The sequence below is a fragment of the Tauraco erythrolophus genome, chromosome 3, assembly GCF_009769465.1.
Source record: "Tauraco erythrolophus isolate bTauEry1 chromosome 3, bTauEry1.pri, whole genome shotgun sequence".
Taxonomy (NCBI): Eukaryota; Metazoa; Chordata; class Aves; order Musophagiformes; family Musophagidae; genus Tauraco; species Tauraco erythrolophus.
The window spans coordinates 358,717-376,235 of NC_141467.1; the positions used below are offsets into that span (position 1 = coordinate 358,717).

Sequence of the window (17,519 nt, forward strand, 5' to 3'; positions counted from 1 at the left end):
TTAATCTTTCCTGACAGATTGGAATCTGAGTTTAAAAGATATTTTTGTTGATACCCATAGCTTTACTTTGCTGACTGTAAAGGCAATACTACACTTGTTTCTTGTTCCAAGGTGCAAGATGAGGAAAGAACTTAGTAGAATTGAAAAGATTTAATGCCAGGATTATATAATTCAATATATTTCAGTTCTAGTTTAGTGGAAGGATGAATCCGTTTATTTTGCTTTACTAAGCTCTTTTAAAAAATTTGTATTAATTACATGTCTGTTAAAACAGGTCAAAATTGGGTTCAGATATCCAGCATTAGTTGATGGGTCGAGGTATGGAATGTTTACAATATATTTTGGAAAAAGGACAGCATCTGATTTAGTCATGTAAAGAAAATGAAACTCTTTTTAAAAGAGATCTGATCCTTATTTTACACCTCAGTAGATATGGCTGTTAGCCAAGTATTCTCATACATTTCATGGAGCTCTAGTTGTAAAAACTGATGGAGTGTGAAATGAAAATGTGTATCACATTTCTAAGCATCGTTTGATGTCCTTTCTCCAGCACTGTTGTTAGGATCTCCAAAAATATGTAGCAATAATTTAGCACATGGAAGAAGGATAATTGGCAGTTTATCAGCCACCTTGCTGCTTTTACAGTAAATTGATGACAAGTATTAAAGTATATATGCATCCTTGTTAAACTTCTGACTAGTTGTACTTAGAAGGAATAATCAATGCATGCCTCGTGACTAGTGTTAAGCTCATCTCCTTGGTCTCTTGAATAAACCTGGCTGTGGACACACAGAGCCACAAACTGCCCCTGCCCTGCTGCGGTGTGTGGGGCAGGTCGTGGAGCTCAAGCACAAACACATTGCCGAGCTCTCCTTTGAATGCTGCCCGTGTCTGTGTGTGTATATCGGCCCGATAAGGGCTGTAAGAGGGAAAAAACAGCCAAAAGCCTCCAGTTGTCTGATTAGGCTATGGAGCTGTTTAAGTGCAGCTGATTTTTTCATCAGAACATTTCTTTAATTATCCGTTGGAACAGAACCAAGCCTGTCGTTAAACTGAGTGCGTGCTGCCAGGAGCTTGTATGTACATGAGAACAAGCAAACAGACTGTTGACTGAAACTTTTCATGTTAAAAATGAGAGATAAAATTATTAAAATCGAGAATACTGATAATTTCAGTAAGAACTCATTGAGATGCATAGATCTACTCCTGCCCTTTAAGCACCTGGAATGCCCAAGTGAATGGCTACAGCAAGCACATGATAATGCAAATTGCTTGTGATGGCTTCTGTGCCTACCAGTGCTCCTTCAGGGGAATATCTTATTTATGTTTGGTCCCCTGTGTGCGTTAGGAACTTTCACTTTCTGGAAAGAACTAGAATCATAAAACATCAATAAATGGGATGTCTTTTGTACAGGAAAGCGTATCAGGTTTGCATGGCAAGGTTTTGGTAGCGGGGAGGCTGCAGGGCTGGCTTCTGTGAGAACCTCCTGAAGCTTCCTCTGTGTCCGATAGAACCAATGCCAGATGGCTCCAAGACAGACCCACCACTGGCCAAGGTCAAGCTAATCAGTGATGGTGATAGCACCTCTGCCGCAACATATTTAAAAAGTGGGGAAAAAAAAACTCTGCAAGAGAAAATAGGAGCCAGAGAGAGAAGTGAGAATATGTGAGGGAAACAACTCCAGACACACCAAGGTCAGTGAAGAAGGAGGGGAAGAGGTATTCCAGATGCTAGAGTGGAGATTCCCCTGCAGCCTATGGTGAAGACCACGGTCAGGCAGGCTGTCCCCCTGCAGCCCATGGAGGTTAACAGTGGAAGAGATACCCACCTGCATCCCATGGAGGACCCCATGCTGGAGCAGGTAGAGGCCCAGAGAAGGCTGTGACCCTTGGGGAAGCCCATGCTGCCAGTTCATGTTGACTTCTCATCGACCAGCACCCTCAAATCCTTTTCCTCAGGGCTGCTCTCAATCCATTCTCCACCCAGCCTGTGCTTGTGCTTGGGATTGCCCTGATCCATGTGCAGGACCTTGCCCTTGGCCTTGTTGAACTTCATGAGGTTCTCACAGGCCCACCTCTCCAGCCTGTCCAGGTCCCTCTGGATGGCGTCCCTTCCCTCCAGCGTGTCCACCACACCACACAGCTTGGTGTCATCTGCAAACTTGCTGAGGGTGCACTCGATCCCACTGTCCATGTCACTGACAAAGATGTTAAACAGCACCAGCCCCAGTACTTACCCCTGAGGAACACCACTCGTCATTGGCCTCTACTTGGACATGGAGCTGTTGACTGCAACTCTTTGAGTGCGACCATCCAGCCAATTCCTTATCCACCGAGTGGTCCATCCGTCAGATCCATGTCTCTCCAGTTTAGAGACAAGGATGTTGTGTGGGACAGTGTCAAATGCTTTGCAAAAGTCCAGGTAGATGATGTCCCACGGACTTGTGCACCTTCAGGCTCCTTAGAAGGTCTTGAAGATGGTCTTCTCCTACACTGGGCAGTTCTTCATTCTCCCAGTCCCTGCCTCTGCCTCCTGTGACTTCAGCATTGTGGCTGGAGCAGTTTGACCTTATCTTGACCCACGAGCCTTTCATCATATTTTCTCTCCCCTGTCCAGCTGACGAGGGGAGCGATAGTGCGGCTGTGGTGGGCACCTGGTGTTCAGCTGGGGTAACCCACCACAGGAAGCTACAGCTGAAACTCTTTCATCACACCTGGCCAATGTGCAACATGTAGAATGTGAACTGAAATTGTTAGTGGGAAGTTCCTGCTGACAAATCGTATGTAAGTGGCAAATCAGGAACTTTCTTTAGGTTCCCAGGAACCTAAAGTTTGTCTCAAAAGTCACCATTGGTTTTTGGCTGGATGAAGGATGCTCTTTATGTTGTTTTGTATGGTTGGACTGCTAGATATGCTCGAGACATGTGATTCTGTCCTAAGGTGCTTATGAGCAATATAAAAGGGGCAACATATGTGGTATGAGGCTTCATATAGCGTGTTGTGTGCACAGATGTCAGGTTGGGGAAAGAAGGAGGCAACTCAGGACATATGTCTTCACATACTCTCTCTAACCAAAGATCTTGCGTCTTCTACAAGATCCCAAGGGTCTCTGCTTTTCAAAAGGGCAGCATGCTGAACTGAAACCTTGGATAGTCAAACTATCAAACTGTATAATGAGAGAAGAAAGAGTTACCTAAAATAGGTAATGTATAAATGATGTAGATTTTTTTTTAGCAGTTATTATATATCTAAGGAAAAAACTATGCCTAAGTCTAGAATAAGGTCTCGACATTCAGTAACGTCAAGTTCTGTGACAGGAGTTGGGACGGGGAGGGCAGAGGAGTGTTAAAGTCATCATGAAAAGCTGTCAGAGTGATCAGACTTACTGATTGTAGTGGACATATTAAGTATTAAAATGCACAGGTGTTTGCCAGGAATTTTTTTTTTACTTCAGCAAGAATTTTTTGTAAAAGCCACTCAAAAGTGAACGCTGTCTCCGAGTTGCAGAATTTTACAGGAAGGCTGTTTTTGGGGGGGCAAATACTTTTGGAAATTTAAGTTAACTCAGAAATTTAAATCTACTAGAGATTTATTTGGGTTTAAAATGTGCAGTTGGTGATTCAGTAGTAGAAAATGTTGAGAAAATTTATGGCATAGGTTATATAGTTGAAAGTTGAAATTAATAAAGCATGAACTCGTGCATAAAGGCATTTTTGAACTTGGTTCTAGTGAAGCTAACATAGGATATGTGTGGACTGGGCATTAAAAAATATTGATGTTAACATTGAAAATGATCCTTCAGGCAAAGCAGGCATATCCTGAGTTTCTAACTGCAATTACAAATAACAGAGAGTAAATATTTCAAACCTTTGACCAAGAATTACTTCTACTAAGTTTCACAGGAAAAAAACAGATGTAAATGCTGCAGACGTGATCTTCTTCCACTGAGGTGGGCTTGGAGTTGACAGAGGATTAAGGATGCACTTTAGCATTTTGAGATTCAGCAGAGCCATTTAGTGTCCCTGCGGTGTTCTTAAGCGCTCTGGTAAACTAGTCGGAGGTTGTGGAGGTGAGTTTGCAATGTGCATAGTCCTGACTGCATCGTCACATCACAAATAGTTTTGAAAACTCAGCAGTGTGTGTCAGCGGGCTGAATGTCATTTGATTTTAAAATAATATTTTAAGATTTTTGATTTTATTAATTTTATTTGGCTATGTTTAGGGATCTTGACAGTTTCTCAGCAGCATAGAGTAGAATATCTAATAAATATATCCTGTTTACAAATAAATGTTTGCCCAAACCTAATCATTGGGAAAAAAAAAAAAAAAAAAAGAAATCTGCAGGAATATGATCTCTTGTTAGAAACGGAAATACAGTATGTTGTGCTTCTGTGCTCCAAAACCCATTCTAGTTGTTTACATATGTTCTGTGCCTGGAGGAAAAAAAATACTGCAAGATGAGAAATATATGAAGAAGAGACCAAAGGACTGAGGGATAAAAATAAAAGGCTGGCTACCTGCCAGCATTGTAATGCATTGCCAAAATCAAAGCTCTGTACGTCTGAGGACCTTGGTGGGAAATTTTAATCAGATGGAAAATTAAGGCAAGAAAAAAATTATTTTAACTGGCTATTTAATTACGTAGCCATGATTATTTTATGTTCGTAATTCCTGTGTCTGTAACTCATCTACAAGTGACTCTTTTCAAGCAAATACAGGCACATCTTTCTCTCTGTTCTCTGTTTTCCGTTGTCTTATGCAATAACGTTCTCCATGTCTTACACTGGCCCTGCGAGTGACTCCTGCTGGCAGTCCCCATTTTCAGTATCTCGGTTTGTGACTCTGGGATCTCGGTGCACATCTCTCTGGCTCCCAGGCCGTGGTAATGTCCGTAGTTGGCCATTAAGCTCATAGATGTTGGAGTCATTGGGATCTTTGGAGGAAACGAGGGGCGAGCCACTGATTTTCAGTTAGCAAGCAATTGCTCGGTCAGTCTGCTTGGTCCTTTCTCTCTCTGCCCTGCCTTCGTTTTCTGCAGTGGGTTTTGGTAGCGTTTTACTTCTGGATACTACTGAAGAAGTTCTGTGTTCCCGCTCTCCCAGTTAGCCACAAGTATTTTCTAGTTACATTAGCAAAAGATGACCTCTAAACATTACCCAGCCTTTTTTCTGATGTTAGGAAACAGGAAAGATGCATACATCAAACACTTCTTTGTAGCCTGCCAGAAAGAGGAATCAACAAAGCATAGCTTGAAGGGAGCTCTCTGATCTCAGGTAGAAAGTGCTTCACTTGCAGGCAAACCAAAATGGAGAAGGGGGAAGAAAGTATCTTCTGCTGGAACAGAAATGAAAGACATCATGGCAGAATTGAGATCTCTATACTGGAAACTTCCTTCAAGGACTTGGATGGAAATATGGAAGATGGTAATAGAACTCGAGTAATTATTAAGCACAGTTTTTACATACATTGGGCTTTCAAAGTGGTGGAAAACTTGGTTCCTGAACAGGCACTAGAGATTAGAGATACAGGGGAAAAAAGAGAATGAGGAAACAAATTTTGGATCAAAAAATGGCATAGAGGTGTGAGGAGAGGAATCTTTCATAAAATTACAGGAACACAAACTGTAGAAAGTATGAGAAATGCTAATGAAAGATCAGAATTTTCAAAGAAGAAAGATAAAGTAAAATAGAATACACCTTTTAGTTCTCTTGGAAAGCTGCTTTGCAAAGGGATCTTTGCATCACAGTGTCCAAGAAGGGGCAGTTCAAGAAATATGTGGAGAAGGTTCTATTTTAGATAAACATGCTGACCAAAAAAAGGGAACATTTTGTATGTAAAATAGTTTTCAGGTAATACTTCATGAAAATGCAGTGCACTATTTGGTGCTCGTGCATTCTGTGCCATTGCATTCTTAGGAACGCGCCTTTCGTTGGCTCCGTTCCTCTCTCTCCCTCTGGCCCCGACACACCGCATGTGATGCGAGGCGTACAGATAGTGCTTTTGCATGTGTTCATCTGTTTTATTTCATGTGTTCATCTGTTTTATTTCATGTGTTCATCTGTTTTATTTCATGTGTTCATCTATTTTATTTCATGTGTTACTCGTGCTCTCTGCTAAGCTTGTAAATAGAGGTCATAAAGCATGGTGTTAAATCCTTCTTAATTAATATTTTTTCTTATGTTTTCTTCAGTTATTTCACTGAGGTCACTATAAGGTTAACATAAGAGAAGAAAAATTTCCTTTCTAAGAGTGGAACTCAATGCCATCTATGGATGTTTTTAAAAGGGAGCTTTTCCCTAAAAAATGACACAAATTCGTAATATGCTCTTCCTTAGATGCTGATTTTCATGATCTACACATTATCTGCACGCCATGAGGGTTCTGTTTATTTGAAGAGTTGAGTTGAATTTTTCTTCTGCTTGGAAGCCCAACGTTTTTCAGCTTAGAATCTGACATTTGGGATGGATTCTTTCTTAGGGCGGAATAGATTTTTCTTGTTGAGTTCAGATAAGCATCAGATTGGATCACCTGTGGTGGTTGGGGACGCGCTTGAGATCGTAGGTCAGCCACCTTGGGGCATGGGTACAGCTGGGTGACCTCTTAGGTCTGTTTCCAGCCTTATCTTCTGTAATTCTGTGAACATTTTAATGTAGCCAACAATCATTTTGTGACCAGCAAACTGGAACAGAAGGTAGTTCATTGATGCAAAATCTTTCTCTGCACTATGTAGACAGTTCAAATACGTAGAGATGATTTAAGGCAGCAAACCCAAGAGCCAGCATAAGACCTTCACCAAGCACTTTTATCCTGAGGTCTTTGATGGGCATGTTGTCTTTCTGCCCATCCCTTGGCAGAGCTGAATTTCGACTGTAGTGATCAAAGCTCAGCTGAAACAACACGTAGCTCCTTTTCAAGTAAATGCTCTCTTAAGTCCATTTCAGGTGAAAAGATCTGAACTTTAGTTTATTTACTTTTCATTTCCTCAGCAGACAGTGTTATTTGACTGAATGTCACTAATCACTTCAAATCACATAATTATGTTAATTCTGTGCAGTGCATGCCATAAATGGAAATAGTAATGACTGGGATGATTCAACTCTAAGTCATTTTTTGGAGAATGAGAGAAGGTTAAATAGAAGTGTTCTACCCCTCCTGCCTCCAGAAGTAAAACTCCAAGTGCTGGAATAGTTCTGCCATTTTTGTGTATTATTTCTACAACTTGATGTGCTGGTGCTGCACTGCAGGACGAGTGGGTGGGTTCTGCTCTCCCTTGGCACAGGGACAAACTGGAAGTGTGTAGCCAGGGGAATTCTAACTACTTGACACTCTGCAAATATTTAGGAGTTCCTTTTAAAATATTTCTTCTTTTCAATCAGATCTTTAGCAAACAAACTCTGGAAAGAATCAAAAAGCATTTGGTTTTAGTAATGCTCTAGTATGTAATGTTATTTATAACATTAAATAATACATTATAACCAGGTTATAAATTCACTAAGTTTTAATTAACTTTGAGGGGAAAAAAAAAGTGAGAGCCACAACTTTTCTCAATTTTTCTGTTGTTTTGGAGAGAATCTATTTCCAACTCATTGTGCCAGCAAGTCGTTATAGGTTTGACTTTTGTACCTCTCCAGTAGAGTTTAATACAAAGGCAGGTGAAGGATATTCAGCCCATGCATACGTTGTATCTGTGCTTACAGTATTTAGTCATCCTGTTTCTTTTTATTACCACTCTGCAGGTCACCAAAAAGCTCAGATAAGGCAGTGTTACTCGTCCCGTTCCTTCCCTCTCTCTCCTTTCCCTGCAAGCAAACATACAGTCAGAGGCATGAGATGTTTGTGTCTTGGAGTGGTGATTTTTCTGTCTGTTCCTCATCTATTGAAGCTGTAATCGTAGTTGTCTTTCTCCATGAATATTTAAATGGGACAGCATGAAAAAGGCACGTGGGCTCATGAGAGGAAATAGAGGTTTAGAAGGGTGATACAGGTTTCCTCATCACCAAATGAAAGGTCAGCAGGAGATTTGATTTTACACATACAAGATACTGGAATGTTCAGTTTCTGCCTATAAATATATTTGTTGCCAAAACCATTGAATTAAGAGAGCTCATTAGCTTTGAGATTGTTTTGAAGGCAAATAAAAATTACAGTCATGATATTAAGCTATTTTTTAACTTAAAACTGTTCAAAAAGTGTATCTCATTTCAAAGAAACTAGCAAACCACTTTAAAGGCAAATTAGAGTGTTTCGTATCCTTTAATATTATTATATGCTCAAAAAATTTTATTAGATTCTGAGTAGATTAATGGTTTTGTAATAGTCTAAAAATCATCCTTTGTGTTCTTGTTGATTCTTTTTATGATAATGAGAATTTACTAAGATATATTTAAATTTTGCAAGTAACATTTTTTTGAGCAATAAAGATGAGGTTCTATTTGGTGGCTACATTGGAGAAAACATAAATATCCAAATGCCATGCTTCAGTGAAATGAACGTGAAATTCAGAGCCTTAAATTTAGTCCACCAAGGATATACTCCTAACTACACTAGAATATCCAAAGATATCCAAAGAACTTACAGTCATCCTGTTGAATGTATTAGAGTGATTGTGTCCTTAAAGACAGCCCACAGAAGGTTGTAAACTTAGTAAACTAGTGGTTCTTCAACGCTGCAAACGGTAACCTTGTGTTTATACAGGCTGTACTGCGTATCAAGCTTAACAGTCACTCCACATCCTTTGTCATGTAATGAGATCAAAGTCTTGATCATGCCAGTAGCCACTAAAGCATGTTGTTGCAGATTTACTGGACCAACAACAACAGAAATAAACCCTTGTGCTCCTACAATCTCTCCCCCAGTCTAAGATATTTTTTTTTAAAGGAGTTCTCAAACTACAACAGGAATAATTGCTTTAAAAGTTTGCGTTCTACCTCTAAGAAACTTGGCTCATTACCTCTTACACTGAAGGTTTTCGTGAGACCTGACTCTCAAACGTATTTAACTTTAGGTTCAGTTCTTATTTGTAACAAGTTCCAAAGCAAGCTGTTCCTCTGGGCTATATCAAAGACCGTTAAGTACAAGAGACATTTAGAAAAGTAGCTAATTATTTGAGCACTTCATTAAAGCTGTTCAAAGACAGCTTTACCTGTGTGTAGTGTACAGCACACCCATCTTGATGACCTTCCCCTGCCTACTTCCCATTGTGTGTTTAAGTGGCTTGAAGGATTCCCTCCCCTCTAATTTATTTTTTTCAGATACTAGAACCCTACTTAAAGGTGAAGAAACTGACCACTAAGTCATTTCCTCCTGACTTATCCCAATGCCAGGCTAAGTCACTCGTACTAGCTAAAATCCAGAAAGTGTGACTGGATTGGATGTAATTGTCTGAGCCAGCACTGGGAAGGAGGAGTATTGCACAGAATGCCCTGGTCAGTGTAGCATGAGAGGTTGTGGCAGTTAGTGTAGATAGCCCGAATCTCGCATACATTCCCTCTAAAGTAAAATCAGCACTCCGTCTGTCTGCATGGTCTGTTCGGTATTCTGCCTTTCCCTTTCATCAGAACAGATTCCAAAGCTTGTTCATAATTTGCACTGGGAGCTTGCTCTAAGCAGATTCACAGGTGTACATCAGAAACAGCTCCTGCTTTGAGGTTCCAGAAGAGTCGGAGGGCTTCAAGCACAGTTTTCCTGTGTGTGGAACTCGAGCCCGCACGATGTTAACATTTCAGTGTATTTACTTCCATTTCTTTTACTGGAGTCAGGACCACAACTCAGGTTTGGTGTAATAGTATAATAATGATCTTGGGAAAACTAGAACATATTTCTTCCATCCTAGATAATATAAAAACCTGAGACTTTGGAATTATGGTGAGGAAGATATATATACCCCAGTGGTGCTTCAGCTTTTTAATTGTCAAGGTCACAAGCACTGGCATGAAGTAATTTTTAATTAAGATACACCAGTTTAAAGTCAAAACTAAAGTTGAACTACATAGCAATCTAAGCCATCAAGGTATACAAGGAATAATACAGGTTTTTCTCATGTAGTTTTTATTGTAGAGAAGGGCTGACAAATCATTTGTAAAATGAAAACATGAATTTTAAAACTTTTCAGTGAAAAACATTTCTCAAAAAGAAATGAGAAATGTGTGTTTTCTGTTGTCTTGGTGATGACAGTAACACGGAATAATTAAGGGCCCGAAGGCAGACCACGTTTGACCTACGTAGCTCATCATTGCATAAGAAAAGAGTGATTTCCCAGCTTCTGGCTCAACGTACGTCAGGAAATGCTATGATGAATGTTGATGTTGCTGTGCTATCTGTGTCTTCTTCATGACACTTTTCATTTGGCCTTTGTACCTGACCCTACCGGTAGAAACTGTGTTTTGTGGGACTTGGCCTGCAAAGGAGCCCTCTCCACAGACACATGGTCATGTTGTTGTTACACTGGTGCAGAAACGGCCAGCCGCTGGCGTGGGACCTGCAGCCACCAGAAGAATTCACCTGCCTCACTAGGTGCTATCCAATACCCTCTCTTCCAGTGACTGCCAGGTCAGGATCGTACATTTCGGAGCATGTGTGATACGTGGAGAAGGAGAGCTGGTGGCCATTAATCTCACGATGAATTTGTGTCTGGTTGGGTGCTTGGCAAGACGTGGTGGTGCCTTGAGGAGGCTCCTGTGGCCGGTCTGAAGGGATTGACTCCCCGGGTACTGCAGCGTGAGGTGGATGGAGACTGATCAACAGTGAAAGGAATGAAACGTGACTGGCTGGAAAACCAGGTGGCAGATGCAAAATAAGAAGCAAAAGCCCTGTGGAAATTAATATTCTTTTTCTTTAGCCTCAGTATAACCATGGGATCCTTGAGACAATATTGTATGAGAAAATTCTTTGCTAAATGTCTTAACTTTTAAATTGATGGATTCCTCTTTATAGCTATATGCTGAGGCACAACTTAAGCAAACGCTCCTTTTTGGTTTGGGGTGGCTTGAAAGTTTTTGTGAAAAGACTTTTGATGAAACAGAGATGTGAAGGCAGTACATCTAAGCTCTTTTTGTGAAAACTTCGCACAGCTACGAAAACTACCTGTGCGTAATACCGACCGGATGGATTTCTGGTCCTCCAGAAAAGGTCTTGTTACCAGGACTAGAGGATCCTTTTTTAAATGTCGTCCTTGTTTTGACATGGCTTCATGTGTGATTTTAAGTCATTTCAGTCAGTCTGGCTGTACTTTATCTTATTCTTATGGAGTCTGTTTTGCAATTCTCAAATACAAAATCTCTGATAAGTGCAGATAACATAATTATCATACAAAAAGGATGGCTGTGAATATCCATTTTTGACACAGATATTTTTTTCTAAATACAGGAACTTTAATTTGGCAAAGTAATGGAAGTAGTGCTTAGAATGACAGGAATTCTTTTCCTCTTTCAACTATTCAACATGTATCTCTACCCAAAGAAAGATTAGTTCATTATTTTTTCAGTGAGGACTGCTTAAGATTCTGTAGCTTAATCAGATTTTGTCACAGAACCACAAGGGAAAGCCAGATGTGTAGCTCTTAATAGCTGGAAAGGAATGAATTGGAGTTATGCTTGGGAGAATATCTTCTGTGGTAACAGAACTGTTGTAGTGCTGACTACATGGAGACAGGAAGCATTTGAAAATCCAAACCCATCAGTTTGTTAAAGACTAGGTTAAGCCCCACAGTTATCCTATGGGCTTGCTTATCTCACCCCTGTAGGCACCTTGTATATGTTTGCCATTTTCAGGTTGTCTTCTGTTTTGTTTGTGTTTATCTCAGATTTTCTTAACTTCTTTTCCTGAAAGCAGTGTATTTTAATATTACCTAATTTTAGGGAAGATTTTATGGGCTTCGGAGAAGTAAAGGTGAGTGAAATTCCTTTCAAAGATTATGAATCTGTCATAAGGACCTGACCTCTTCCTCATTTACAAGGAAATGGCCTACAACTACTGATACTATGTTTGGTAGAAACTCATTACCATTTTAATTCAGGCCTGATATGGCAAATCTGAAAAGCAGAAGGCACCTTTGCAGCAGTTTACTATGTAAAGTCATTCTCATGTCCTGCATTGCTGTACAGTAGCATCCAATCAGATAGGTGCCTCGGCTGTGAAAAGGTGGGGAAAAGTGGGAAGCGCATTCTTTTTGTACCTAGGAGCAAGCTAGTTTGTTGAAACACTATTCCCCATGCTAAGCAGAACCACCTCTCTCCATTTCATATCTATTTTTTACCCCGTTTTCCTCTGGTCCTGCATTTAGTTTCGAAGCACCATGAAGCACAGACAGTCTTGGTACAAGAAAGCTGCACTCGCAGTTGAATAACAAAGCCTGATTTCCCAGACTTTGAGTCCTCTGGTTCCTCCCATGTTTCTACAGCAAAAACCACAGCTTCCTCTCTGCATCTTCCCTGTCTTCTCCGACTGCATTGTGGACAAAAATGTGTTACAGGTGGTTTGTGTAACTATTGCATGTGATTTGGAGTTTCAGGAGTATAGATTGGTTAGCAGGGTGATGGCAAGAACCAGGTTGTTGAGCCTGGGCTTTGGCCGTTCCCTCGATGGGAGGGCTACTTTAGATCTGTTTTTTTTTTTTTGTTCTACCAGCCCTTGACATTTATGAAACTTAGTGGATTGCTCTATTGTTGTTGACGTTGGTGAGTAGGCTCAAAAGTTACTAGGATGGGCAGAAATAGTGAAATGGAATAGAAGACACTGCTTGCTCAGGAGTCAATTCCAGTTAACACTTGTATTCACCCGGAGACAAAAGCAACAAAACAAGCTGTATTTAAAATATTATCGGTTGTGTTCTACAGACCAGTGTCCTTTTCTAAATAGAGAAAAGTGTAACACTGCAGTGACACTGAAGACCTATAATATGTGATGACAAGAAGAAACTAAGAATGGTATTTCTCACGTGTGTACGTGCACGAATTATTTGGAATGTAAAGTGAAGTAGTCTGAACCGAGAGTTTCAGTTCCTCTTTTCCATGTAAATGCCAACCATATTATGTATGTTTCAGCCTGTAATTTTCTCTCGTTTCCTTCTGTGCCCAGAGCTGCTGTTAGACATTTTTCCTCTTCATTGTCTAATAGCAGTGTTGTTTGCTACATGCTGTTTCAATCTCACTCTCGAGGGAGTTATTAATTTCTTTCTAACCTTTCCTATGACCCCTGTAACTAAATTTCTGAGTGCTTCAGAAACAGTATTAAGTTTATTTTTACGTTATCCTCCTGAAATACAACTTTTGTCTTCCCATTTCACAGATGAAGATGAGGCAGATGTTCAAAGTGCCTGCTAGAAGGTTAGTGTAGTGAAAAAAAATTGATGATGGTCAGTTTAAAATGCTCAAAACTAGATATTTACAAATAATTAAAATTTTGTACCATGTGTTCAAGAAAATTGCAGTGGTGACTGTTCTGCGTTTAAGAGTAACTAACTCCAGGTGTGAAGTCTCAGAGAAAAAAAAGAAGTTAGTACTTGTTAGTTTTTGATTAATTCCAGAGGAACTGATTTTCGCCCCATGAGCTAATCCTGGGAATTATCAGGTATGACCTGACAGAGCACACCACGTTAAAGCTGTGTGTGAGAAGGCTGAGGTCCAGTGGATTCCCGGGAGGCTCTCAGCTCGGGTGCAGATGGCCAGTAATCGAGCATGGTGGGGCACTTCAGTCCTTTCCAGACACAGGTTGTGGAGTCAGACCACCCTCTGGATGATACACACGCTCTCCTGGGGGTGGGTATTCGTTACAGCCTGTACAGTGGATGTTTCCTGTTCTTTGATGTCTTAGACAGAGCGCCAAGGTGCTATCATCATGATCTAGCATCAAGTGCACAGCAAGCCAAGAAAGGTTTTTCTCATGTGTCTTTGTGGTGGAGAAGGGCTGACGAGTGGCATGTAGAGACAGGGGATACAGACAGGGATTGTGCTCGAGCAGTTGGGCTTGCTCCTCACGGGAAGGAACCCTTGTCTGATGTTTCCATCAGAGTCCTCCACTGACTGCAGTGCAGCCCGGCTGAGTGTGAAATCAGAAAGGAGACTCCGATTTCAAGATGCTCCCTCAGGTGCTTGGAAGTGTCTTAACTGGCACTGTGGGAGACATCCTGAAACAACTAGGGATACTTAAAAGAAAGAGGCCAAGACAATATGAAAAGAAAACCTTTGTATTATCATGGAGCCCACAAAGTTGGTCAAGATCAGTCACACTTATTAACTGTTAAATGTCAGGCTTGCACCAAATGATCTTTTTTGCCGAGGTCTGATTCCAGCTGCACGTGGTGAGCATCTACAGTCCGAGGAACTGGAGGTGTTTGATATTGGGCACAAAAGTCTGTGATGATGAATGTGAAAGAAATTGTCAGGAAACTACATTTTAAGGCATCGCCTAGATTTAAGAAAATGTATTTAAAACTTAAACTTGACAGAGATAAAAGGGTTTAGAGGCTATGTTGGCTTCTGGTGACAACCAGAATCTGGGATGGGAATTGTAGAGACTTGATTGCTGGCTCGCAGTATGGCACTGGAGGCGCTTTAATCTTCTTTCTTTGTTTCACTACCTGTAAAATGAAGGAGGCATGTATATCCCACAGCTACCTACTGGTATGGAATTTGAAACTCTGGAAGCTAGTATCATTCCTAAATATTAAAAATGCTCTTTTTATACCATGTTTATCATCCTTGAGGCTCGAGTGTAAGAAGGACTGTATCCTTTGTCTCGGTGATTGTCGTATAATACAATCTTGAAGTCTCCTTGGAACATTCCATTTTTAATGTTCAGTTCTGTAGGAATAAATGAAAACACCATAAATTCAGGATTATGACATATTCTAGGATTAAGGGGAAGAAGAATATGTACATATATTGAGCCAAGAATATGTACATATATCAGCTTATTATACTTTGCTCCATGTGACAGATCTTTAAAAGCTTTTCCTGATTTTGAGAGAGAGTGTCCCTTGAGATGTTTCTTGGATATTTATCACAGTGTTCTTTGCAAATAACAATGGTTAGAAGGGCTTTTAGTATTTTATGCTTTCTACCATTTGGGAGTATAGAATTCCTCTTAAAGATAGTGCTTTAATATATACTCAGAGAGTTCACTTCCAAGTAGAAGCGGTATTGCTCATTTCGCAGTTGATACGTGAATATCGTTCAGTCCTACTGGTGGTTCTTTGGCATCGATATAGATGTTCAGATCTAGCGATTCATTTTACTGGAGTATCTTTTCTGATGGAAACCTTTTGTGTTTTTGCCTGTAGCTACCGTTGACATCCCTATAATTGTCATTGTTATTTCAAGACTTAAAAGGAAAGCAAAAAGGTGATGATCTCTGAAGGCTTGTGCTATTAAGAAAGCATATTGTATTTCATTTAATAGTCTTACTTGTGGAGCATTCACATACTACTGGCTCTTTGTCATTCTTTCATCATCCAACAAAATAACTGGGAAACTTGCTATATTGTAACCAAAACGTTTAAATACTTATTTAAAAAAACAAACAAAAAAAAAAAAAAACCCAAACAACAACAACCAAAACCAACAAAAAATCTCTATGATCCTGTAAAGAAGGAGCAAACTGGAATCCTGTGGAATGATATCTACTAAGACAGGCCATGGTACGCGCGCTGAAAAACAGTATCTAGTGTGATTACAAACAAATGTGCATCCTCTAATTCACTGTAATGTATTTTCAAAATCCAGAAGCGTGCGCTGGTGATCTCTAGGAAGCAGATTTGTCTGATAGCCGACTAATTACCGGCTAAGTGCCCAGAGCAAGCACCTGCCATCTCCCTGAGAAAACTGTGCCATGCACAGGGAAATAAATAGTGGCAGATCCCCATCCTGAATTTGTTCACGTTGTGCTGCTACGTTCATTCTCCATTTTGAGCCGTTCCTTGGGTGACTGTGATTTTTGAATCACAAACTTTTTCCTCTTCAAAGACCTCCCAGTTCTCTTGTGGTTGCAAGTGCTAACGGGAATGCCGGCTTGCATGTCACTTGTTTCCAGCATAGTGATCAACACTCCTCCACCTTATTTGTAGGAGAAAAAAAAAAAAAAAAAAGCAGCTCAGAATCCAGACATCACACTGACTATTTTTCAAAATGTTGCTTCTGACCTTGAACGACAGGTTATTTTGCCAATGCATTGTTTGTATAGCGGGAGGGTACCGAGTCACTAAGTTTAATAGCAGCACGAAATACAAACATGTAACAAAAGCGTCAGCTCCTGGCTGGAAGCATTGATAGGTAAATATAAAGAAACAAGCTGGAACAAGTGAGTATAATGGAAAGCAGCACAAGACTGTGTTTTAAACATTTTGGAGGTGGTTTTGGCTTGTGTTTTCTTGGTTGTTTGTTTCTCTTTTTTTTTGTTTCTTTTGTTAGTTCATCTTTTTGGCTGTTTCCCTCCTCAAAGCATACATCAAAAAGGAAGTCATTTAATAAGCCCCAGTTACTCAGCCTTCTGTCTAGCTTTTAACTGCGTTATGAATTTTGAGGACTCATTGAGGGAATAATCCTTAAAGACTATTTGGAGGAGGAAAAAGAAGTAGGTAGGCAAGAGCCTACCCTTAGGTAAGAACATTGGAGAGAGCAGAGAGATGTCTGCCAAGGAAAATACCCATGGAGACTTACAGTAAGGGTAGGAAGTTTAGGTACAGTAACTTACAGACAGAGAAGTTCTTCCTTTTATCCTCTTACATGGGAATGTTAAAGTTTGAATTTAACGTTAATGAAGGAGGAGGAAGTTCCAGAGGTGGATCTGTGTGACATGGACAGAAAGTCACGATATGGCATGTCATTCCAAATTTGTGTTCCTATTGGCATCTCGGCTTTTGTTTATTAGAAAAGGCCATATGGTCAGATGATGCAAGAGAGAAATGGGGAGAAGCAGAAGGAAAAGAGGACAGGCAGGAGGAGATTGTAGCAGTAATCAAGATGAGAGGTAGCTGAGTAACGGGAAAGGTGACCGAAGGAATCAGACAGATCACGCGAGTGTTACTGGGAAAGTAAAAAGATGTTGCTGACTTGCTGTGCAGGTCAGGGGTGGGCCCTAGTTAAGGATGATCTCCATAAGGGATGACAAACCTGGAAGAAACTGTCCGATTTGACGCAGCTGAGCTTAAGGTCAGTCAGTCTCTAGATCCTGACTTGACGAGGCCATTTGTAGTGATCTTGATTCAGGAATTGGTAACTGAAACGAGTCCAGCATAAGGTCACGGAGATGGCCAGGGGCTGGAGCACTTGGTCTGCGAGGAGAGGCTGAGACCAGGCTTGTCCAAGCCTGGGAAAGGGATGGCTTCAGGAGACCCTAACAGAAGCCCCTCAGTGTCTGTGGGAAGGTTATCGAGAAGACCAAGCCAAGTGCTTCACAGTGGTGCATGTGGAAGGATGAGGGAGAGTGGCCTTATGTTGAAGCGAGAGGTTCACACTGGGTATGAAGAGAAACATTTTTCCCAGGAAGATGGTCAAGCAGTGGAACAAAGGTCCGGAGGGGCTGTG

At 40.6% G+C, this 17,519-nt stretch overlaps 1 protein-coding gene across 3 annotated transcripts in view; it reads left to right on the forward strand.

Moving 5' to 3' along the window:
- Nucleotides 1-17,519, forward strand: part of CDKAL1 (CDKAL1 threonylcarbamoyladenosine tRNA methylthiotransferase) — a 337,692-nt gene that overhangs the window by 316,185 nt on the left and 3,988 nt on the right. Inside the window, exon 15 of one of the 3 annotated variants that reach the window (XM_086608949.1) lies at nucleotides 10,539-10,568. The exons of the other annotated variants lie outside the window; for them this stretch is intronic. Within the exon in view, the coding sequence (XP_086465075.1) occupies nucleotides 10,539-10,541 (3 nt within the window). The 3' untranslated portion in view covers nucleotides 10,542-10,568. Of the gene's footprint in view, nucleotides 1-10,538; nucleotides 10,569-17,519 lie in introns of those variants that run through there. 3 annotated transcript variants of the gene reach the window in all.